Consider the following 25,778-nt stretch of genomic DNA (forward strand, 5'->3'; position numbering starts at 1 on the left):
GCCATCTCCGGGTTGCCATAAAGTCCAATTGTCAAAGCGGCCATTTTCTCCAAGGGAACTGATCTCTATCGCCTGGAGATCAGTTGTAATAGCAGGAGATCTCCAGCCACCACCTGGAAGCTGGCAACCTACTGGCTCCTCCTCTGTATCATGCCATTATGGGTTGTGTTTCTCGCTCCCACTAGAGCATGTGACTGAATTAGGGTTGCCAGGTCCTTCTTTTCCTATGGCGGGAGGCTTTTTCTTCAAAGTGTGTGCGCACGTGCGCTGACGCACGCGCATCACTTCCAGTTTAGAACCGGAAGTGCCACCTCGCAAGGGGGTTATACCTCTAAGTTTGAGTGGTAAAGTGGCCCTTTACCACTCAAATTAAGAGGTATAAGGCCTTCGCGAGGCGGAACTTCTGGTTCTAAACTGGAAGTCACGCGCAGGTGCACATTTGCCCGCCGACCCTCAGGTGGTCGGCGGGGAGAGGGGCAAATTGCCTGGGGTTTGCCCACCACCAGCGGGCACCTGGCAACCCTAGACTGAATTTTGGTGATTGGCTTTTATACATCTACAAGAGGAGGACCCACAAGGACATATCATGCAGGAGAAATGTCATTTCCCCTCTGGCTCTGCATCACTCTCTCTCCCTTTCTCCTTCTGCTTTCCATCCCAGCATGATGGATCTGGCTCTGCTTCACCTAGGGTCGCCAACCTCCAGGTGGGGCCAGGATCTTCTGGGATTACAATTGATCTCCAGATGACAAAGATCTGTTCTGGAGGATTTGGTGGCTTTGGAGGGCAGACTCTATGGCATTATATCCTGGTGAGCTCCCTCTCCTCTCCAAACCCTGCCCTCCCCAAGTTTCTCCCCCAAATCTTCAGAGGTTTCCCAACCCAGAGTTGGCAACCTAATTTGTCCCACTCCACTGGTTCCGGCTCTGCTTTTTACCCCTCCACCAGCTCCAGCTTGGCTTCCCTTCCTCCTCACTTCCTCCATCCCTTTCTCACTCGCCTAGTAGTGGAGAGCACTGCAGCAATGTTGGGCGCCATTTTGGTTTGCTATAGCAACCCTGTATGCCTCCCAAATGCCTTTTTTTGTGAGTTTCTATTCTTAATATTTTTAGATATTATTTAACCCCCCCAATTTTTTTTGTACAGATCATATTTTTAGGGTTTGCTGAGTTCTGAATTATACTCATGAGGGGGACTGTTGTGCGGATATTTGTACCTGTACAGGATCCAGTCCTCAGATTTAATATATGATAGCATTTGCTAACTAGTTCACAGGATTCTGAAGCATGCGGTGGAACCTGGTGCTGACACTGGAGGAGATGCATGTAAGCTCCTGAACCTGCTCCAGAATTTCTGGATCAGGACCCACGCCCTTGTCCTCCTCCCATCCCGGCATTCATTAGTCAGCAAAGCAGTGAGGGTTGAAACGATGGAGGTTTTCAATGTCCTGAAAGCATGCATCTTTTTCCACAATGGTTTTGGTCATGCATGGTGCTGCCGGACCAGTTGAAGGACATTCCTCACATTGCCAGCTATCAGCTTCTGATGGACCATCAACTATCAGTATGAAGCAAAATATTCTCTTGCCTCATGCCTGCCGAACATCCACCCAGCTGCTTCCTACTTCTCTGCCTCTGAGCTCTTTCAGAAAAAGGTTATCCCATCTCCTTTAAATCTATTGATCTTGGCAGTGTCTTTGGGCTCCTAGAGAGAGTCCTGCTACAGCCTCATAAAAAAATAATAATCCTGATTAAGTGTTGGAGCCCCCTCCCCCCATGCCTAGTTCTGACAGGTCACCTTTTTTCCAATGGTGACATCTCAGATGATGCCATTTTATTTCTTTTGTTCATAATTATAGAGAAATATGGTAAGCTTTTGGCCAACCTCTGCCCTGCCTCTTGAGGTATAAAATTACTTTGCTCTCAGCTCAGCCCTTGTTAGTGAACTCGGCTATGTAATAATTTTGTACTTCTGCATATAAATACTCTCCTTCTCCTACATTTAATTTGTATGGCTGTATATTACATATTGCTTCCATGAGACAGCTTTGGAAATGCTCTTGTTGCTCATTCTTATCACAGATGCACAAATGTTCCCTATTTCATTTCCACATTTTGTGATTGCTTTTGTAGATTTATTTCTATTGTGTACATGGATTGTATGTAATACACAGTTTATGCATCATCCACATGTACAATGTTCATCATAAATTAATTTTAATATATGTACATATCACTGATTTTTATACATAAAAAATGCAGGAACACGAATAAAGTAAGTGCATTTTACAAGCTATCCAGTGTGAGAAAACAGAAATGGCTTGAAATAAAGATTCACAGGTCCAGTTTCCACGATGGCAAAGTCTAGACATTAATTCAATAAGAAAAGCTAGTGGTGTTCGGATGTTGGATTGCCTGAGATAGCATGAATTGAAGATTTCCACAAAGTACTCCAAATGGGCAGCAAGCCCTTTCTGTTTTGTGTTTTTGGTTGCAAATGTACCTTGGGGAGGCGGCATTGTTTAGCAGGGACAGCAGCTGTCTCCGCTGCCAATGGCTGTCCTCCAGGGTCTTCAGACAGACTTAAGTAGTTCTGGTGTTTTCTGTAACCTTCTGCATCTGGGTCCTGTCTGCAGCTTAAGGCCAGGGCTGGGTATAGTCTATGCAAAAAATTCAACATGCTGTCCTCTGTTCTGAATAAATTAGGCAAATAGAGTAGATTTACAAAATACCTTTGGTTTTGCATACATTATTCTATATAATTACTGTTTTTGTAGTTTATGCAATTTATGCTAGGAGGGAAGTAAAGGGCTGTGTAACACACTATATAGATTTAGAAAGCCCTCCTAAAGCCACCAAGATGCAGTGCAGTGAACACTCTGGCCATTTATGCAGGGTTGTTTCCCCACGGTCACCCCCGCCGATTGCTCTGGTGCTTCGTTTTGATTATGCCTGCCTTTCCTGACCGTCAGAGGTCGCCTCGCTCTCCCTGCACATTTCTGTGCATTTTGCCTGCATTTTCCGGATTCTCGCTAAAACAGCAACTGGGAAAACATGGGCAAAACTCATGGAAACACATAGGGAAAGCGAGGCAACTTGTGACGGTCGGGAAAGGCATGCATAATCAAAACGAAGCACCGGAGCAATCGGCGGGGTGACCGCAAGGGAAACAGCCCAGCATAAATGCTCTTTGTGTACAGTCGGGATTAGAGCAGTGGTTCTCAACCTTTTTCGAGTCGCGACCCCCTTTTACAATTGCCAAGTAATCTGTGACCCTCGTCACATTTGCATAAATTTGCATAAATGACATTTTCAATAGGATAAAGAAAACACATTTGTTTTTTTGGCAGCCCAGGGTATCCATATATATAATTACTTTAAATTTTAAAGTTTAAAACAAACAAGCAAACGGTACTACCACCTGTTGCGCAACGGCTGTGACTGTGTGGCGCGGCAACCTTTCCTGGCACGGAGGAAAGAGTGCCTCTGAGAATGCACTGCGTTCCTTGTCCTCCCCTCTCTCCCCAAAAACTCTTCCAAGCAGGCCGGGGCTCTCGCGAGGAAACCCCCTCTCTTGTGACTGGGACACTGCTTGTGCACAGAACTGCAGTTATCCCTCAAAGCGGAGCTCCATTTTATCACCTCACGAGAGCGAAGGGCCAGGAAAGAGCCGAGGGCCGCTTATCCCACTCGGACTTTCGTGCCTTTTTCTCCCCTCTGCCAGTCACCACTCCTTCTGCGCCTCACCGAACCTGCGCGTTCGAGGGGAAAATCCCGAACTGCGCATGCACCTCGACTCTCTCCCCCTTGGCCTTGCCAGAGCGGAACTGATGACTCAGGGCAGAAAAGCGAAGCCACACTACAGACATGCGCACTTGGATTCCAGGCTGAAGCTCCCGCCCCACCCGAGCGCGGCTAAAAGTAAAAACAACGTGGCTGTAGCGGCCTCAAGGGGGACTGCCCTCTTCTCCTCCGAGACCTGAACTGGCCGAGCCAGGGGAGCTTCCTCGGCCTCCCACACATCCTGCCGCATCATCCGCCCGACGCAGGTGCGACCGCACCCAGGGCTGGCCCGCCCGCCTCTCAACTGGGCAGTGGGGCTACAGCTGGTGTGCGGCGGCACGCCGCTGCGTCTCTGCAGCCCTGCTCCTTCTGGCTGTCAGTCGGCCAGTTCCTCACCTCTCTGCTTGGGGTCTTCCCTGCCCTCGCGGACGGATCAGGGTTACAGGGCGTCTGGGTTAGTCCTGGACAGCCCGGGATGGGGGCTGTCCCAGGACAGTGGCGGCGACCCCCCAGAAAAGACTTCGTGACCCCCTTGGGGGTCCTGACCCCCAGGTTGAGAACCACTGGATTAGAGATAGTTGAATACGCACTGTTTTGGCTCTTGTTCTGTTCACTGATTGTGAGTAGTGAGCCTATTTTTCATTGAGCAGTTTCACTGCTCATGAGCAGGTCAAGACTGTTCATCGGATTACTTTTCATGTATTCAAAAAGTTTAGTATACTACTGTGCAGTAGGAAGCTTTTCATGCATGCATATCCTCACACAGCCCAGTGGAAGTCCTACTTTCCCCCATCTTCCACAGACTAGTTATCACTCACACCACTCAGCTGCCAACAGCATAAATAAATAGAGAGAATATCAATCAGTCAACCAGTGATTATAAGTAAGCTCTTTTTTGTCCTACCATTTGGTATTTAAGTCTGTGTTATAACAGTTATTTCTCATCAGAGCATTTTTGCATAGCCTTACTGGAGTTGTACATCATTTCCACATCATTTAATTCTGACCTAACTAGGGTTGCCAGGAATTTCGACTGCATGGAGATTGGGGGCGGGGGGCAGGTTCATAACATGGGGGGCAGCAATCAACATTGCCCCGTGAACTTGAGAGGGAGGGCAGGAAGGTTTACATCAGTGTTTGGCTCTCGTGGCCCTTCCTTGAATGCCCAGAGTAGTGCCGATTACCACTTAGGGGTCAGGAAGCAATTTTCCTCCTGGCCAGATTGGTTAGGGATCCTGGAGGGTGGGTTTTTTATTTTTGCCATCTCTGGGCGTGGAGTACAGATTACTGGGGGCGGGGAGGTAGTTGTGAATTTCCTGCATTGTGCAGAGGGTTGGACTAGATGATCCTGATGGTTCCTTCCAACTCTATGATTCTATGGTGAAATCACTTCTGGTGCAACCTGGAAGCAATAGCATTGCTCCAGGACGATGCTCAAGCACTTGCCCGTATAGTCGATGGTGCTTCTGGGTTGTGACCAAAGTGATGTAATTGTATGGTGATGGCAGTCATTGCCCTCCTCTATTTGGCCAGCCTGCTTCCACTTCTCGACCGTCTGAATGTTGGTGGGCAGCGGCTGTAATTGCCGGGAGTTTGCTCTCCATTAATGGGCACCATTCCTGTAAATATTTTATGTTTGATCAAAGGACCGTAATAAACAATTTATTTATTTAGTGGGCACCAGGCAAGCCTAACTGTGACCTTGGGGGAGAATCAGTTTCACCTCCTGTGCAGATGCAAAAGGAAATGACAGAGTTACACCCTGAGGCAACCATCCCCAAAAGTTCCACTTCTCCTCCACGGCTCTGAAGCAATCTTTGTGATTATATGTGTGTAAAGTGTCATCAAGTTGTAGCAGTAAAATAGGCTTGGGCTTGGAACAGAGAGACCCCGGACCACAATTTGAGAAAAACAGTTTATTTGCAGCTGCAGATTGAACCCGCCTGGGTTCAAAAGCATCCAAAAGCTGAGCCCTGAACAAAGGCAACGGGTGTTATTTTATTACTTTTTTATTTTTATTTATTTATTTATTTTATTACTTTATTATTTTATTACTTCTTGCAGTGCATTAATTATTATTCCTTATTCATAATGAAGGATTCACAGCCAGTTTATGGCGACTCCAGCAAAGGGATTTCAAGGCAAGTGGGGTGGTTTGCCATTGCCTTCCTCTGCAGAGGCTTCCTCGGTGGTCTCCTTTCCAAGTGTTGACCCTGCTTAGCTTCCGAGATCTGATAAGATCAGGCTATATCAGGCTGACTTCCCTCCTGCTTGTGATAATAGCCTCAAGAAACTCCAAGTGATTGGCAACCACTGGACAGAAGGGCCTGAGCCAGCCTCAGTTTAAAAAGCAGGAAGAGAAACGTCTTTCCTCGAACCGGGATTTGTGGCTGTAGATAAGAGCATCAGATTAGCCAGGATTTTTATTTGGCTTTTAGGTCGGATTTGGGTAGGCTTAGGGAAGAAAGCTTATTTTAGGTGATAAATAAGCAGCCTGGTAAAAGCCAGACGCACCACATCTACCTGGAGAGTTTCTGACAGCCAGGAACGGAGAGGTGAAAGGGGAAACATCCACCTTTGAAGGAAACTGCGTTTGGGTAACCAGGTCCAGTAAACCTCCTAACCTGAGGAAATGATCTGGGAAAGGGAGGAAAAATCTTCTCTCGGTGTTGGTTTATTGTCGATTGGCCCAGTTACAAAGCATTATACCACTTGGGGGAAAAGGTTGTAACTACTGGGTCACAGCTGAGAGTTGTTTTACCCATTTAAGCTAAAACACTGCATGCATAATGCTTAATCTGTTGAACACCTATTTTGTCTGTTAAATAAAATGTGCTATTTTGCCTTCATCCATATCTGGTCTGCCCAGTTGAATATTTAGTGAACAAGGGATTAAGTTTGCTTCATAAGTACTTCCAATATTATTATAAAAGTGTCTGAAGAAGAGACTTATGGGGTGTGTGCAATGTACAGGCTTCCAGCACTTCATCATAAAGCAGCGTCACCCCTTCTCATGAGTGTGGGGTGGTAGGATGATCCAAAGATAGGCTAATGTGAGGGAAGGCCCATCTTAGAAAGGTTCCAGGCAACTACAGAGGACCCTGAGGGGATTCAAACCAATGTAATCCTAAACATCCTAAAGCCTTGAGCCTTGGGTGTAGTTGCCTCACAGCTTCACCTTGCTCAGTCTTCTCCCAGAACTGCCACACCCTCTTCTCAGCTCATTGACTCCAATGACAAAAGGGTGTAGCTCTGCTTAGGATCACTTTGCCTGTTGCTCTGAAATGTTTCAGCCTTTCCGTGCAATCCTGAGGGGGGGTCCACAGTGGCCAGACGCGGAGGAGGAGCTCTGCCCCCAGGATGCCAGCGTGGGGAGATGCTGGGGAGTGCTGGTGGGAGATGGTGCTGGCCTCTGAGAACTGCGCTGCCGCTGCAGTCCAGGGGGGGCCGGCATCCGTGCCAGTTTGCATGGCACGAGTTGCATGGACACTGGCATAGGGGTCATGCCATCTCCTATGGGCATTCATAGAATCATGGAGTTGGAAGGAGCCACCAGGGTCTTCTAGTCCAACCCCCTGCACAATGCAGGAAATTCACAACTACCTCCCCCCACATCCCCAGTGACCCCAACCCTCCCCCTGCCATGCAGGATCCCACAATCAAAGCACTCCCGACAGATGGCCATCTAGCCTCTGCTTAAAGACCTCCAAAGACGGGGACTCCACCACCCTCCCAGGCAGCACATTCCACTGTCGAACAGCCCTCACCGTCAGAAAGTTCTTCCTAATGTTTAGGTGGAATCGCTTTTCTGTTAGTTTAAATCCATTACTCCGTGTCCTAGTCTCTGGAGCAACAGGGAACAAGGTAGTTCCCTCATCAACATGACATCCCTTCAAATATTTAAACATGGCTATCATGTCTCCCCTCAACCTTCCCTTCTCCAAACTAAACAAACCCAGCTCCTTAAGTCTCTCCTCATAGGGCATGGATTCCAGACCTCTGACCATTCTGGTCGCCCTCCTCTGGACACGCTCCAACTTGTCAACATCCTTCTTAAACTGTGGAGCCCAAAACTGGACACAGTATTCCAAGTGAGGGCTGACCAATGCAGAATAGTATTACTTCCCTTGATCTAGACACAATACTCCTATTCATGCAGCCCAGAATTGCATTGGCCTTCTTAGCCGCCATATCACACTGTTGACTCATGTTCCGTTTGTGGTCCACTAAGACTCCCAGATCTCTTTCACATGTACTGTTGTCAAGCCATTCGAGCCCCCCTTTAGAAATGGGCTGTTTATCTTCCATGTTTTTTTTTTTCCATATTTTTTTTCATTTTTGAATGTTGTACTGAAAGGAGATTTGGATTAATTATATCCCCTTTGAAATGAATTGAAGGAAAAAGGAAACATAAGATGTCGGGGTCTAAAGGATCTCAAAGATGTGGAAACTCTCATTTAACAACACACTAGTGACTTTGTTGATGAGTAAGGAGGTGTTAAGACTTCAGCATTGTTCTTGTGGTGGTGGTGGTTGTTCCAGGAGCTGAAGGGGGAAATAATGAGGTTTCAGAGCTCTTTGAGATCCTGTAAGAACTACCATTGGGGGTCATTACAGACCCCAGGTTCCATACCTGTGTAACTGTAGTCCATAATATATTTAAGAATTGTTGATAAAATTGGATTATTTTATTATATTGCATCAACTAAAACTGAATGCAATGTTTGAGCATTGATATGGAGCCTTTGCCTCCCTGTGGTTTGCTTTGCTTTCAATAGAGTGCCGAGTAATGAAAGGGACCCCTGCTACTACTCCAGGCAGCAAGTCATCCCCGACCCCAACACCTCAGAAGAGCTTGGCAAAGAGCCCAGCCCCTGTGCGCCGGAGCAAATCCCCTGCTGATTCAGGTAACCATCAAGATGGTGAGTGAAATCTTCCGCAGCAGATCAGGGCTGGTGGTGATGAGTTTTGCATCAAGGCCATCGAGCCTCTTCCACACATGGGCATGATTCAGTTAGGTCACTGCAGAACACCCTGTAATGTTTTGCCACGTAAATATTTTGTGTGCATTTTATTTCTGTGATTTAATGTGGGGGTTTTTACGTGGATTTGCTGTAGTTAAAAATGAAGGCCTCTATGGTAGCTTTATCCTAGGGGGCAGAGTTGACTGGGGTCGTTTATGCATGGGAGTTTTACCTGAGATTCGTTGCTCACTGGTCCCACACTTTCCTGTTGACAATCTGTGCACCAGCAATCTCCAAGCTCAAATCAAGTCCCTGCCCTTTTAAATGCTGCTTTGTAATTGACTTACTTGTAGTGCTTACTGTGAGAGAAAATTCCCCCCCTAACCCAATTGCCACATTTAAAAAAAAAAAGCATTTTAAGAACAAAAAACAACAACAGAGCAATCTGAAAGTGGGGGGAGAGAAATCCAAGCCTCAGTTTTAAAAAGCTTTTCTTCTGCTCAGAAAGAGCTCTGAGGAAGCTGGAAGTATTTCAATCTCCACCTCTGGAGATGCTGCTTTGTAATTGGCTGTGAGAGAAACCAAGCTTGCGTGCTCCGCACTTTGCCTTATGCATGGGGATTTCACCCGGGCTTTGCTCAGGGAAGATGGAAGAGTCGGGTTAACAGAGGAATGGGAAGACCCGGACATTGCGAGGGCTGGGCACAAGGTCATCTCTAATGGACGGAAAGCTCATGCATAACTCCAAGGAACAACCGATTCAGACTAGGGGTGCATGTGAGTGAAAGTACCCTTGCATAAATGACCTGGGTTTGTTCAGAGGGTTAGTGAGAGAAAACAGAGAAGGAAATGGAGAGTTAGGGTTGCCATCTCCAGGCTGGGAAATATCTGGAGATTTGGGAAAGTGGAGGGCAGGGTTTTAAGAGGGGAAGAAACTCAGTGGGGTATAAATGCCACAGCACACACTCCAAACTGCCATTTTCTCCAGTTGTAATTCCAGGAGATCACCTGGAGTTTGGAAACCCTAGTTAGAAAGACGGAGGTGCTGCGGACAGAGAGAAGTCTGTGTTCTTTGCGTGGAAGGTATCAGCTTAAGTGGCAGATGGTGAAAATAGGTCTTTGTAACTAGGTCTATTCAGGGAACTTTAAGAAACAAAGAAAGGAGACCTACACCCATCTTGCAACCAAGAACCTAGTAGTGACAGGACACAGTATAGTACAGCTACCAATTGCAGAGCATTACAGAGATGTGCCTTTACAGACTTACAAGGGGTTTCAGAAAGGGACAATGTTACACACATCTTCACCTTTATTGACAGTTACCTGGAAGGCAAACTCATCTCTTGCTAGAGATAAAGGCCTGGATAAACAAGAGCTGGTATCAGATTTTATGGAGGGGGTATTTGCTACTATTTAGAAATGATATTTAGAAAAGAGAGCTGCTCAGATCCAGAGGCAATCTGCTTTGAATGCCTCTTGCCCTGGAGAGGGCATTTCTGCCCTGTTTATGGGCGTCCTAATGACAACCAGTTGGCCACTTTTTAAAGCAGGATGCAGGATTCGATGGATTTTGAGAGCATTCTGGCGATTTCATGCTCCCTTTACCTTCCCTTACTCGAAGGGACAGCTTCTCCCATGTGAGAGAGGAAAGCAAAGCACTTTATAACCTTGGGCTCCTATCTTTCCTTCATGGATCTCCCCTCCTCCATTTTCTCCTCAAAACAACCCTGTTAGGCTGAGGGCCAGTGACTGGCTCAAGGTCACCTAGTAAGGGTCACCCAGTAAGGTGTGGGAGGATCTGAACCTGGCTCTCCCTAATTGTAGTCCATCCCTCTAATCACTACATCGTACAGGCTCTTGCTTGTCAACACGGTTTATTTAGTTTTCCACCAGACCTCCTCTTCCACCACTGACCCTTTTGGTAGGAGTCAGTGTGGTGTAGTGGTTAGAGAGTCAGTGTGAGAGATCCCTTCTCTCTGAGTTTACTTCTCCAAATCAAATGTTCAGACGTTGGTAAAGAAACAAAGGATTTATTGAAGACATCAGGAGATGAGACAGGCACAGGTAGAGAGTTGCAAGTGAGGGACTATTTGGGTTTACAGAATATATTGACTCCAGGGCACTGGGGCACTGGGGTTCACACTTATTGTTATGGGAAGTTACAAGCTTGGCATAATACAAAACATCAGACGAGTCCCAGGAAGTCTGGTGAAGCTATCACACTTCCAAGGCCGCATCGGCCTGAGGGAGTACTGACAGGAAGAACAGCGGGGGGGAAGATACTTGGGGCAATCAGGCCTGGCGCCTGAGACCAGAAGGTGTGAACTGCTTTTACGAGTTCACTGATAACAAAGCAGGTGATGGGAAGCAGAGACACATAGGCAGAGACCCTCACATTCTGCCCCCCTTAAGGCCCCCCTCCAGGGTCCTCGAGAGGGCGAGGCTTATCGGGATAAGCGAGGTGGAATTCTCGGATTAAGCGAGGGGCCGCCATGTGGGGTGCGGCCACCCACTCGTCATGAGCGGACCCAAGGTTTTTCCAACGAACAAAGTAAAACAGTTTCCCTTTCTTCCATTTGGAATCTAAAACCTTGGATATTTCCAAATGGGTATCCCCCCCTACCACGGTAGGAATCTCATGTGCGGGAGGAGGGTGGAACTGGGGAGCTGCCACATAAGGTTTGAGGAGACTTATATGAAAGACTGGATGGACCCCCTTGAGGGTCTTTGGGAGTTCCAGTTCCACGGTAACCTCGTTGATTACTCTGGTTATGGGGAAAGGTCCCACATAACGGTCGCTCAGTTTTTTGCAGGGACGAAGAGAGCGGAGGTTTTTGGTGGACAGATAGACTTGCTCCCCCACCTTAAGTTCCCACCCCGGAGACCGGTGTTTGTCTGCCTGTTCCTTGTACTTGCTTTTTGCCCTCTCAAGATTTTTGAGCAGCCATGGCCAGGTAGATTTGACTACCTGAACCCACTCCTGAAGATCAGGGGTGGACTGGAGATCTGGCGTGACGGGGGCGGAACCGAAAGGACCGAATTCCGTCCCGTATATTACTTGGAAGGGACTAAAGCCGGTAGAGGAATGAGGCGCATTGTTGTACGCATATTCGGCAAATGGCAGCAGGTCGACCCAGTCGTCCTGGTGGAAATTTACATAGCAACGCAAATAACATTCTACCACCGCGTTTACTCGTTCAGTTTGACCATCCGTCTGGGGGTGATAGGCGGAAGAAAGGCCCTGTTCCTCCACCCCCATTAGCTTTAGGAAGGCTCGCCAAAATTTGGCAACGAACTGGACCCCCCGGTCGGAGAGGACCTTCCTCGGGATCGAGTGTAGCCTGAGGACGTGTGTGACGAACAGTTTAGCCAAGCCCTGGGCTGAAGGAAGACCTGCACATGGAACGAAATGGACCTGTTTGGAAAAAAGGTCCGTGATTACCCAGAGAACCGTCTTTCCCCGACTAGGAGGTAGGTCGGTGATAAAATCCATGGCGATGACTTCCCAGGGACGGGAGGGGTTCTCAAGCGGTTTGAGAAGCCCTGGGGGTTTTCCCATCCGTTTCTTAGCGGTGGCGCAAGTGGGACAGCTGCGCACGTACAGTTCTACATCAGATCTCATACCGGGCCACCAGAACTGCCTCCGTACCAGGTGAAGAGTTTTTATGAAACCAAAATGACCCGCCAACCTGGCACCATGTACAAGTCCCAGTACCTCTTTGCGAAGGGAGGATGGGACATATAGTTTTCCCCCTTGCACCCACCAAGTGTTGGTTCGTTCCAAGCCAGTGGGGAGGAGATGGTGCTCCTCCTCCTGTAGGGAGGCGTCCCGGAGCCGCTGTTGGAAGGCTTCCGGGATACCTTTGAGCGTAGGGGGGGTCTCTGGTTGCTGGGCTTGGGACCGGGTAGTGACGGCTAAGCTCGGAACCTCCCCTCGCTGCTCGGGAGTGAACAGGGAGTCGACTGGGCGATCGAAATCATTGCGATACTGGGGAAGTCGTGACAAGGCGTCGGCTAAGGCATTTTCTTTGCCAGGGACATGCTTGAGGGTGAACCGGAATTTAGCAAAAAATTGGGCCCACCGAATCTGTTTGGCGTTGAGCTTTCTAGCTCCCTTGAGAGCCTCAAGATTCTTGTGATCGGTACACACTTCAAACGGCAGTTCGGCACCTTCTAAAAAGTGCCTCCATATGGTGAGGGCATGTTTGACCGCCGCCGCCTCCTTCTCCCAAATCGCCCAGTTGATTTCGGACTGGGAAAACTTCTTGGAGAAGTAGGCGCATGGCCTCAACCGCCCCCCTTCATCCCTCTGCAATAGGGCCCCGCCCATGGCCACATCCGAGGCATCCACTTGCACCACAAAAGACTTGGTGCAATCTGGGTGAGCCAAAACGGGTTCGGATGAAAAAAGCAGCTTTAAACGTTCAAAGGCTTGCTGGCACTGGGGGGACCATTGCAAACGGGCTGAGGGAAGCGCGGCGCTAGCCCCCTTGTCCTTGGTACGCAACAGGGCAGTGAGGGGAAGCGCAACTTGGGCAAAATTAGGAATGAAGTTTCGGTAAAAGTTAGCGAATCCCAAAAACTGCTGAAGCTGGCGGCGGGTAGTGGGGGGTTCCCAATCCAGCACCGCTTGGACCTTTGTGGGGTCCATTTCTAACCCTTGGTGGGAAATCACGTACCCAAGAAAAGTAATGGAAGGTTGGTGGAACTCACATTTGGACACCTTAGCATACAGTTTGTGCTCCCGCAGCCGCTGGAGCACTTCTCGCACCAAGCGCACATGTTCTTCCATGGTTTCAGAGTAAATAAGGATGTCATCGAGAAATACCACCACCCCCCGAAACAGCAAATCATGTAAAACCTCATTAATTAATTGCATAAACACACTGGGAGCCCCCGAAAGTCCGAAAGGCATGACTAGGTACTCAAACATTCCAAAACAGCTGGAAAAGGCTGTTTTGGACTCGTCTCCTTCTTTAATGCGAATGCGGTGGTATGCTTCCACTAAGTCCAGTTTGGTGAAGATTCGGCCCTCCTTTAATTGTGCTAGAAGGTCGGGAATAAGAGGGAGAGGGTAAGCGTTAGACTGGGTGACGGCGTTTAGCCTACGAAAGTCAATACACAGTCTTAGATCTCCCGTCTTTTTCTTCACAAAGAAGGCTGGGGCCGAATAAGGAGCCTTGGAAGGGCGTATGAAACCCCTCGCCAAGTTGGCATCCAGATAGTCCCGTAACACCGCCTTTTCACTGGGGCTCATGGGGTAGACCTTCCCTTTAGACAGTTTGCCTTCCCCCACAATTTCGATGGCGCAGTCTGTCTCTCTGTGGGGGGGTAGTTCGTCACATTCCCTAACATCGAAGACGTCCGCAAACTGCGAGTATTCAGTGGGCAGTTGAGGAGGAACGGTGGCTGGGGGGGGGAACCCTGCCACAGCGGCGGCCGGAGACCGGACAACCCGTTCCTTGTCATGTGACCTACAGGGGTTTTCGGGAAACGAGAGCACCCGTTCAACCCAGTTGATGGATGGGTTGTGTCCCCGTAGCCAGTTCATCCCTAACACCACAGGGGTTACAATAGGGGCGATGGTAAAATATAAGCGTTCCCAATGTTCCCCCACGGACATAATCACGGCTGCAGTTCTGTGGGTCACCGGGCCCCGTTTAAAATCACTCCCGTCCATTTGGGAAAAGCGGAGGGGTCCCGGAAGCCGCTTGCGCCGGACTCCCAGTTTCTTGGCAGTTTCCTCACTAATCATGGTGCGGGCACACCCCGAGTCAACCAACGCGGGGAATTCTAAACTAGGACCCCCTTTAGGTAGGGATAGGTGAACACGCACATACACATTGTCCTCTTGGGCGCTTACCATCGGTGGAGCTCCTTGCACAACGACAGGGACGGTCTGCTGCGGAACCCCTACTACAGCAGACCGACGGCGTTTTTTGCCGGCTGTTCCCACTCCTCCTCCTCGCTGGAAGAGGGGGAAGGAGTGGTGGCGGTTGGGGACCCGTCCGAATCAAAAGTAGTACTTGTAATCCGGGACCCCGTTGGGCCAGTAGAAGTGGAGACCCCATCCTGGGGGCGCGCGTGGAGAGCGGAGGGTGCGCCGGAACGTCGGCCCGGTGGTCCGCTCCTGCGGCGGGGCTGGTCCTCGGCAGCCGCCTTCTGTGGTTCGGTCGGGACTTGGCGTGGGAGGTTGGGGCGGTCCGAACGAGAGGGGCATTGCGACGCAAAGTGTCCCTTACCTCCGCAGGTCAGGCAGACACCGGTCTCAAAACGCTTGCGACGTTCAGCGGCCGAGGGACCCCCGCTGCCCCCCAGTCGGAAGTCTCGGCCCCGGTCGCTCCGGGGTCTCGGGTCTCGTCCGATGCGTTGTTTGGACAAGGTCAGGAGTTGTTTGCGATTCTCGATGTCGGCAGCGTGGCGAACCCAACCTTCCACATCTGGGGGGTTCCCTTGCATGAAGGCCCAATGTTGGAGGTCTGGGTTGAGGCCCTCCCTGAAACACTGTACCAAAGTGGCCTCACTCCAGTCCAGGATTCGGCTGGCCAGTGACTGGAACTCACTTGCATACTGCGCCACCGACTTGGTCCCTTGGCGCAGTTGCATCAAGGAGGCTTTTGCCCGCTCACCCAGAGTCGGGTCCTCAAAGCGGTTTCGGAGTGCTACCATAAATTCGTCCAGGGTTCGCAGCACCGGCGAGCGGAGTTCATACTGCAACACCATCCAGGCGGCCGCCTCCCCTTGCAGTAAAGAAGCCACGTACTGCACCCGGGACTCCTCGGAAGTGAAGGTCCGGCCTTGTTCTCGCATAAAAATGTCCACTTGGACCATGAAAAAGGTCAACTGGTCCCCTGAACCGTCATAGGTGACTTTCAGGTCCCGACGGGACGGGAGGCTAGGAGGCGCGGGGGGAGCTGCCGGTGCCCCGTCCGGGAGATTGCCGGCGGGCGGTTGCACTTTCAGTGCGTCAAGGGCCGCTGCCATCTCACCCATCACACGCTGCATAGTCTCCATCTGCTCCTGCATGGCTTGGCGATCCTCCTGCCACTGCCTGCGTTCTTCCTCCATCAAGGCCTCCTTGCGTGCCGGGTCCCCTTCGAGTCCCGTGCTGGGGAAGGCTAATCGGCGATCCTTCGCCGCGGTTCGGGAGAGAGACCAACCCTTGGGGGAGTCCAACCAATTGTTGAAAAGTCCTCGGGGACGTCCGTCCCGGCCTTGGTCGGGGACGGGATCCCTAGGTTTCTTTGGCTTGGCACCCTCCTCCTTGGGGTCCGGTTTCTCCGGCACCACCGGTTCCGTCGGTGCATCAGGGGTAGTAGGGGTGTTTTCCTCGTCGCCTGGCATTCTGTCCCAAAAGGTACAGCAGCAGTCCGAGAGGCAAGGACTTGCAACTCAATGTGAGAGATTCCTTCTCTCTGAGTTTACTTCTCCAAATCAAATGTTCAGACGTTGGTAAAGAAACAAAGGATTTATTGAAGACATCAGGAGATGAGACAGGCACAGGTAGAGAGTTGCAAGTGAGGGACTATTTGGGTTTACAGAATATATTGACTCCAGGGCACTGGGGCACTGGGGTTCACACTTATTGTTATGGGAAGTTACAAGCTTGGCATAATACAAAACATCAGACGAGTCCCAGGAAGTCTGGTGAAGCTATCACACTTCCAAGGCCGCATCGGCCTGAGGGAGTACTGACAGGAAGAACAGCGGGGGGGAAGATACTTGGGGCAATCAGGCCTGGCGCCTGAGACCAGAAGGTGTGAACTGCTTTTACGAGTTCACTGATAACAAAGCAGGTGATGGGAAGCAGAGACACATAGGCAGAGACCCTCACAGTCAGGCTAGGATCTGGGAGACCCAGGTTCAGATCCTCTCTCTGTCGTGGAAGCTCCCGGAGCGACCTTGGACCAGTCACACACACTCTCATCCTAAAGCTACCTCACAGAGTTGTTGTGAGGCTAAAATGGAGGAGAGGAGAGTAATGTAAGCCACTTTGGGTCCCCGTTGTGGAGAAAGGTGGAATATAAATGAAGTGAAATAAGTAAATACATAAAATTCCAAAGAGCTCAAGGAAGCATGCATGGTTCCCCCCAATACACACACACTGTCACTAACAACAACCCTGTGAGGTAGGTTAAACTGAGGCCATGGAACTTGAGAAGCCCTTGCCAACAGGGATTCCACAGAGGAGAGTGAACGTCTTGTATCTTAGTGTGAGCAGAAATACATAGCATCTGTCGGAGTCCTTGCAATTTACAACCCCACCCACACACCTTTATTATCCTTCCCTTGTGGCAGCAGACGTTTTACTAGTTTGCAAAGAGCAACTTTTATTTAACATTTATTGCAAATACGCTAAATAAGATCTTGGCTGCAACTGATTAAAGCAGACATGTGGGAAGGGGGAGATGCTGCTGAACAAAAACCTGATTAATAATACATTATCTGGCCCCAAGTTTATAAAAAGCTTACTCATTTTATTGTGATGGAACAGTGTAATAAAACCTTTAGCCGTTGCTTGTGACTTTCCCGGCATGTTATAGCCAGCTGTTCTGTTGTCTGACACACCCAGAGATCTTTTGTCTAAATCAGATGAAAGGAGAAATTTAGGCTGGAATTAAATACAGTTTTATTGGTGGAAAACATCTGTATCTTGGCACGTATTTCCTGGTTTTGGCAGCATCCTTATTTGGATGATAAACAGGCAGACTGTGTAAGTGAATTGATTCATTCAATATTTCTGCCATCTCTACCCTATCACTGCCAGCAAGGGTGAATATTTGCTGAAACCATGCCAGTGACTAAAATTAAAATTTCTCATGAACTGTAGGTGAAGACAGAGTAATATTTAAAGACAAAATCGCGGTTGGTTTTTCACCTATGATTTTGCCTTATAGCAAATTGGATGCTGGGTCTTGTCCCTGTATTCTTCCTTCAGGAGGGCTGTCCACCTTTTTTTTAAGTGCCACATGTATGTTTATCTACTTACATGTTCTTTGTTATCCTTATTTCTTAAAAAGCACAGATGTTTTTAAAACTATTGCAATACTGGTTGATTGCCTTGGTGATAACACAATCAACGCCACATACAGTTGGCATCTGCTGGAAATTTGCAGGCCCAGTTTGTTCACAGCTCATTGCTGGAAAAGAAAAGGTAGGTTTGGAAGCAGTGAGGGTACTTTCAGACCAGCCCCACTGCTCTTAGGGTATCCAGAGGATCTGGTTGTTTGGATATCTTCCAGATTCTAGACTTTTTGGCAGATTCCCAACGTTCATTTTCTTAAAAAAAAAAAAACCCTCTATATTTCTACCTTTTAGATCTGAGGAGAAATCTGTGGCTTTCATTTTACCCTGTCATTAAGTGAGAAACAAGCCCATTTCCACTCCTTCTCTTGTTTTGACCAGTGAGTGAGTTCTGCAACTGACACTCTTTCTATGGCTTGGATCCACCAAAACCTTTACATGGGTAGAAAGATGTCCTCCCACTAGGGATTCCAGCTCTGGGTTGGGAAATACCTGGAGATTTGGGAGTGGAACCTGGAGAGGGTGGGGTTTGGGGAGGGGAGGGCCTTCAATGGGGTATAACGCCATAGAGTCCACCTTCCAAAGTAGCCATTCTCTCCAGGTGAACTGATCCATGTTGCCTGGAGATCAGTTGTAATCCCAGGAGATCTCCAGCTACCACCTGGAGGTTGGCAGCCCTACCTCCCACGAAGTGTGACTTTTTCACCTACCTTCTCCCATTGCAGCCCCAAATGCCTCCAAAATGCTGCTCCTTGGAGATGGAGAGCCTCAGGAACAGCATGTCCTTAGGGGCATTTTGGGCTGCATTGTGAGTGACAGGTGAGCAAGTCACAAAATCCTTCCACCCATGGGAAAGCTCTTGTGAATCTTCACTGATAAGCTTGCTGTTATCTGAGAAGAAAGCAAAGATGCTTCCTCTGATCCTTCCCTAACGTTTTGTTGTAGCTGCCAGCAGCAGATGCAAAGAATTAACTCTTATGGTTATGGCACAGTTTGCATAATCAGTGTGTGATTTGCATACTATGCAAATTAATCTGGCCAGATTCAGGGACTGCAATAAGACTGCTTTAGTGTTACAATCATCTTCACACTCATTTTTGTCTGAGTTCTTCAAAGCTAGGCAGGACTTCCTTTGTGATACTGTGTTGTCAGATTGTGCTACATTCCTGCCAAATTTCTGGCAAATTTCAGATCAGCCAGAATTTTTTTTTGCCATAAAAAAACAACAACAGAAACTGGAGAAAATTTGAATGCATGTAGTACTTACTTTTGTATAAAACCTAATTTTATTGATTTAACAACAAACGAAATCTCCATGCATATGCCAAAGCATGGGACGGGGAACTGGGGATGGGGGTTACATTTCTCTCACAGAAAGCACTACAGCCAATTACAAAGCAGTGCTTCAAGGGGAGTGACTCAAATGCTTCCTGATTTGAGCTTGGTGACTGCTGATGCATAGATTCGCAACAGAAAAGTGTGCATCAAGTGACCTTCGAGCCCCAGGTAAAACTTCCATGCAGAAACGACCAGAAATTCCTAGTTCCCTCTGACATCAGGGTGGATCCTACCCCAATCCTACCATTCTACTGAGCTGTTCCACCAGGCCTATGGTTGAGGACAGCGACAGTTTCCATTCTGCTGGCCGCCTTCCCCCTCACCTTCCTTCATTATTGATAAGGGGTTGCTTTTGTTTGACTGAGATCTCCCCCTGGATGGATGGCAGACATGGTTTTTACTGCTTGTAGTTCGGCACCTGTTTTTAATTGACGTAATTTAAATTTTAATTGTATTAATGTATTTATATTTTATTGTATTTTAACTTTGTTGTGAGCCGCTCAGAGCTTGACCTTGTCAGGAATGGGTGGCATACACATCTAATAAATAAACACACATATATTCATTTATTTATTAAAATATTTGTACCCCACTTTCCTTTTTGGCTCAAAGTTGAAGCCTTTCTCCTATCTAAGGGGCCTTCCTCCAACTTAAGCGGTACTTCCATTGGAAGAAGAGCTACTTAACTTGGAGGAAGAACCACTTAAATCAGAGGAAAGCCACTAAGAAGATGGTTGGATGCCTTCCCACCAGTCATGTACAGTTTGCACCACTTTTTGGAAGTAGGGTTGCCAACCTCCATGTGGAGCCTGGAATTCCAACCAATCTCCAGACAACAGAGATCCATCCCCCTGGAGAAAATACCTGTTTTGGATGGCATTATAGTCCACTGAGGTACCACCCTTCCCCAAACATCACCCTTCCCAACCCCTATACCCAAAATCTCCAGGAATTTCCCAACCTGGACTTGGCAACCCTGATTGGAAGGCAGGAGCAGCAAAGAGGGTTTAATTTCAACAAAGAACATCCGCTCCATTTTTTAGCTGCACCCCTTGCACATCCAGAATGGCTGGCCATCATGGGAATAACAGCTCCCCCCCCCCCATGCCAAGATGCCCCTGTGTCATATCTCATGTTCCAGGGAGTACACAGATTCTTTGTGCACCATGTGATTTCCTTGCTGATATTGGTCCACACAACTCCTGCCAGGGAATTCAAAAAGAAAGAGCTTGGTGAATTGAGTTCATTTTTATCCCTCCCTTCCTCCAAGGAGCTCATGATTCTTTCCCTTTTTTCTTACAACAATCTGGTGGTAGAGAAGACTCAGAAATGGTGACTAGCTCTGGGCTCAGTCTTATCCTGTCTACTATACTTCCCTGTTGAATTTACATACAGTACTAATACACAAATTTACCAGCTTGATGGTAGCTTGAGATTATTTCCTTGTCACTAAAAATGATATTCTCATAATTTAAATTAAGAATGCTATTAACAGGTTTTTTTTGAGGGGGGCTTAGAAATTTACTTTTAAAGTGCATGGGAGTGCAATAAAAATCCTTTAAAATGCTTTCTTCTCCTACAGCGGAAGCATTTTTTAAATTATTCTTTTTAAATTGTGCAAGGCCTGACACATTCTCATAGTTCAGAACTTTTTTTAAAAAATATAACATTTGTATTCAAAAACCAAGGTGGGTTCAAAAACTTTTCTTATTTTTTAATTATAACTTGAGCACGACTACACGAGTACCTCAAAAGGTCATTTATTCAGAGGTGTAGACAGTGGACAGTGTCAAAGCCAATGAAGCATTCTCTTCAAAATAAAATGAGCAAAATAAAAAGGGTGAACCTATTTTTGAGCATCCTTAGGTGCTTTTCACTACGGCCAAGCCACCGTGGTCCAAGTTCAGGGGAGCTCTCCCATCACAAGCTCCTGCATTTGTCATGCTGCTATTTCAGTTATTTGTTCCCTGCAAATGGTTTCCTTCCCTCCCCAGAATCCCCAATGATAAACTTTGGAGTTTCCAAAGATCTTGTTGTTAAATGGCCCAAAGCATCTACCAATGGTCTTCTGAACGTGGATATAGGTGTAGAAAAGGGTGGGGGTTTAATACCAGAGATGCTCGATGCTAGTGAAATATTTAAAAGGAGGTTGCAGAAGGCTTCCTTTGAGCCGCGTAATTATTCCCATTTTGTTTGAATCGTAATTGGCTCATCATTGTGCTATTATTTCATGCGTCAATCTGAATTCATATCCCAATGTGATCAGAGCTTTCCTTTTCCTTGCTCCTCAAAAATTAACCATAATAGCATCTTTTAATTAGACTCATTATTCATCTCAAGATACAGCAGAACAAAATGGAAGTGGAAGCGCGTGGATATTGGCATCTCATTATTGTAGGATCTGTGTTACTCTTTCATGTTGGCAAATGGCTGGTACTGTTTTATTCTGTAGCAAACATATGAAGCTGCCTTATACTAAATTGGCTCATTGGCCCATCTTGCTCAGTTATGTCTGTTCCGACTGGCAAAGAGGTTTGCAGGGTGTGTCAGTCACTGAAAGGGGCTCGCTAATGGCTGATTTTTCAGGGGTAACTATGGAAAGGTTGCAAAGGGGAATAGACTGGTCTGTGATTTGTAGGATCATTAATGTAACTAATATAGGCATAAATTGCCCCTACTCTAAATAGGCTCCACTTACCCTTCATGTTGTCAGTCGATAGCCAGATCTGATTGGCTGTTATGATTTCATCACATCCAGGAATGATATCAACCTAGGGTCACTTGAGGAGAAATTAAAAGCAGAAAGAAAATGCTCCAAAGCAGCAGTGGAGAGGCAGGGAATGGCTGAGTCCCAATGAACAGACCCTGATTCCAATCCATGTAAACTTCACTTTCTATCAATCACTTCCAACAGGGTCTCTGCAGGGAGTCCTACTGACAAATGAAAGTAGTGTTCCATCATTGATTTCCTTCAAAATATTTCCCCCCTTTGCATTTCTCTTTATTTACATTCTAATCCCATTCTCCGTGTGTGCCTCGTACTGTGTTTCTGTTCATACCTCTCATAAAAAAGGTCCTCTTCTTCCCTCCAGGAACCTATTCAAATGAGAGTACTTGGATTTGAAGTACTTTGTTCAGTCTGATCCATTAATCAAATAAGCCAGACCACAGGCCTCTAAGACTGAAGTAATCAGTCTGCTTAAATCCATAGGGTTAGATCCAGCCAACCTTTCCACTGGTGAAAAAGGGGCAACAGGATGCCCTTTGACCACCACATGGATACAGATTATAGGACATGCATGGACAAAAGCTGTGTGCAATGGGGGCCGTAATAAGAAAGGTAATTGGGTGAGATTGGGCAAAAATCTGGGTGGATCAGACCATAGTCTCTGCTGTGGCAATAGTTGGTGCATTCCATGTGCTATAAGAATGTAAGAACATAAGAAGACTGCTGCTGTATCAGACCAGTGATCTGTCTAGTCCAATGTTCTGGTTGGCTTATCAGCAACCGGAGCCAGGTTACAGCATCTCTCAGGAACAGAGCCTGGGAAATTCACAAGCGTTGCCTCCTAAGCCCGGCGCAGGCGTTCCGGTCAGGAATTCACTGTTTGGCCTTTTAGAACTATGATCGGAGCAGCTAAGCAGATGATAAAAGGAATGGACCAGCAAAAAATGCAGTTGGAAATGAATGTGCTGTTTCCTGGTCGTACCTGAAGTTCAGTTTCCGGTTGGCATCCTAGCGGGGACTGGTTGCTTCTTTCTGTTAAAACCTCTGTGTATGCAGGCAGGGTCTTGATTGCATAGATAATATTTGGGCTGGATTCAGAGAGCCAGGAAATGAAATTCTGGCTCCACGCTGTCAAGGCAGCTCTCTCCATTTCGACAGAATTTTGGAGGGACAGGGAGGGAACTGGCCACGTGGCTGAATCTATCTCTATGCATTCGTATCGAATGGCCACTGCCACCTCCGCTGTCTGTCTGAATCAGTCCTTTGTTGGGTGATATGAGGAGGGGGTCTGTGTTGCTTTCAGGAGAAAAGAACGATTAACATTTGCATGCCCTTTGTAGATACCAGTGGTAGATCCAGAAGACATTGATTTTAAATTAAAACATGACCTTCTCTAGCTATAGTGTCTAGCAGGCTGTGCCCGACTGGGGAAGCTGTGATCCAGCCAGTGAGAGTCTGACAGGGTGCTCCCATTTCTTGCTTTTCAACCAGGCCAACAGAGAACAAACAAAAGCATTTTTTTTTCAGTTTGCAGGATCTTGCAGAATACTTCCTACATCATGCTTCCCAAGTAACATCATTCTGCGCTGACTTCAGAATGATTCCCAAAGGTTATACTTAAAGATGAATGTGTCAAAAGGTAGTACAGATAGAATGCTTCTACTACTGATTTGCATTCTAACTGTGACCTATGGAGCAATTAGTTGCATTTTTATCTCACCCTTCCTCCAAAGAGATGAGGGGGGGCCATTCATCCCCCTCCTCTTTAACTTCACCAACTCTGAAATATAAAAGGGCAAGAGTCCAGTAGCACCTTAAAGACTTAACAAAAATATTTCCTGGTAGGGTATGAGCTTTCGTGAGCCACAGCTCACTTCTTCATGTACAGCTAGAATGTGAATCCATCTGTCTTTAAGATTCACATTCTAGCTGTATCTGAAGAAGTGAGCTGTGGCTCACGAAAGCTCATACCCTACCAGGAAATATTCTTGTTAGTCTTTAAGGTGCTACTGGACTCTTGCCCTTTTCTACTACTGCAGACAGACTAACACGGCTACCCACTGGGAATTATCTGAAATATAAGTTAGGCTGACAGACTGTGGCTGATTCAAAATCCCAATATCAGGAACTTCATTGCTGAATGGGGATTTGAGCCCAGATCTCCCCCATATTAATCCTACACTGTGGTCCAGGGGTCCCCAGCATGGTGCCCTTGGACGCCATGGCTTCTGCTTACATCTTTTCTGGTGCCCGCCAAGTGTTTTTAGGAAGTCGGCGGGGCCAGGTAGGGCTTTTGCCCCGCAGGGCTTCTGATTGACTGTTGGAGATCTGATCGGGTGTGCAGGTTTTTTAAAATGTTGCTTTGGCAGCAGCAGCTGCCACCACAGCACAAGGATCTATACTGTGTTACTGAAGTTAAGCTGTGGCAGTCATTTTGTGGCTGGCTCCACCGTAGGGTTGCCAGGTCCCTCCTGGCAACTGGCGGGAGATCTGGGGATGACATGTACAGGGGGTGACGATCAGGGCATTCGAACAATTCGAACATCTCTTCTGGTGTGGATGCTCTAGCATTTGCTCCCAAAACTCTATGGTTTCCATAGTGTTTGGGGGAGAGTGATAGAGTGCCCCCCCCCCAGTGCAATGCCAGTGCTTCCGCACTGCCATGGAAGTTACACCATGTTGCGCGTGCCCCGATCGCGCTCCCCCCCCCCCTTTTGGCTGGCCTGCTTCTGCCTGCCAACCAGGTCAGTGTTGGCAGGCAGGGGCAGACGTTGGCGGGCAATTGCCTGCCATTAGTGGGCACTTGGGATGTAGAGCCATCTTTACTGATATTCCCATAGAAAATTGGAAGAATTTACCATTTTACAATGTTGTATGGACCTTTGACTGTGCTGAATGTTCACCAGATTTGTTTATTTTCAGTTGCCCCCACCCAATCTTCTTAACAGTCCTCTATGTCTGAGTTTGTTCACTGCTTTGTTTCCCTTTTCCCTTCTTCTTCAACACTGGAGGGTTTTCTTTTGTTATGTTTGCATTGGAGACAAGGGGTTTCTTTCTGCTCCCTACTGTCATCCCAGCTAATCAGGAATCACATAATAAATTTGATGATGCCATTATGCTATCTAGCCAGTTAGGGTGGGCCATGTGACAAGGCCAATAAGGGCAAATGAAGCCATCTGAGACCTCCTTAAATCCTCAACTCCCCCCTCCCCCCAAGAAGGCAGCAGATAAATTTTATTACATGCACCTCAGCTGCTTGACCTCATTATAAAGGAATGAATGAAGATCCCATTTCCTAATTGTTTCTGTCAACTGTTAACCTTTATATGAACATCCCTTATGAAACCCATTGATCTTACCAGATTTCCCACTGACTTGCCAGTTCTCTAATTGTCATTTTTTAGCATTGTGTGACGGGGCTTTAAAATCTTATTGGATTGGGAACTGGGAATCTCCTTCCCTAATGAAGCAGAGATGACATGTGTACTGCAGTGAACTACCATTTATACAGCATTGTGTTTCCCAACCTGTGGGCTGGGACCCTAAAGTGGGCCGCGGGCCAGCCCTCCCTAATGGCTGTGCCTGCCTTTTCCATTGCTCTCTTTTGTATTTTGGAAAACATAATGACCCTGGAAACAATATCTTCCATGTCATACATTATTTGGTATTTTTTCTTCCCTGCATATACATGTTGATCAAGTAAAACATGTCCTGACGGTTATTCGAGTGAATCTCAGGGGGGATTAGAGGGAGTATTGGAGAAGGAGAGGGTGGCCCAAGGCTGGAATCTAACCTCCACAGGAAAAGGCTGTGTATGTCAGAATGCCACTTGGGGATGAAGGGGTAGGGTGGCCAGATCCAGGTTGGGAAACTCCTGGAGATTTGGGGATGGAGCCTGGAGAGGACAGAGACCTCAGTGGGGTACAATGCCATAGAGTCCAC

General features: G+C 47.6%; 1 protein-coding gene across 2 annotated transcripts in view; it reads left to right on the plus strand.

The window, feature by feature from the left end:
• DCX (doublecortin) overlaps positions 1-25,778 on the plus strand; it is a 145,184-nt gene that overhangs the window by 107,375 nt on the left and 12,031 nt on the right. Inside the window, exon 5 of one of the 2 annotated variants that reach the window (XM_056859395.1) lies at positions 8,561-8,704. In XM_056859395.1, coding sequence (XP_056715373.1) covers positions 8,561-8,704 — 144 coding nt within the window. The remainder of the gene's footprint in view (positions 1-8,560; positions 8,705-25,778) is intronic. The other variant, XM_056859396.1, reaches the window with a different exon arrangement.

The sequence above is a fragment of the Euleptes europaea genome, chromosome 13, assembly GCF_029931775.1.
Source record: "Euleptes europaea isolate rEulEur1 chromosome 13, rEulEur1.hap1, whole genome shotgun sequence".
In the NCBI taxonomy this organism is placed as follows: Eukaryota; Metazoa; Chordata; class Lepidosauria; order Squamata; family Sphaerodactylidae; genus Euleptes; species Euleptes europaea.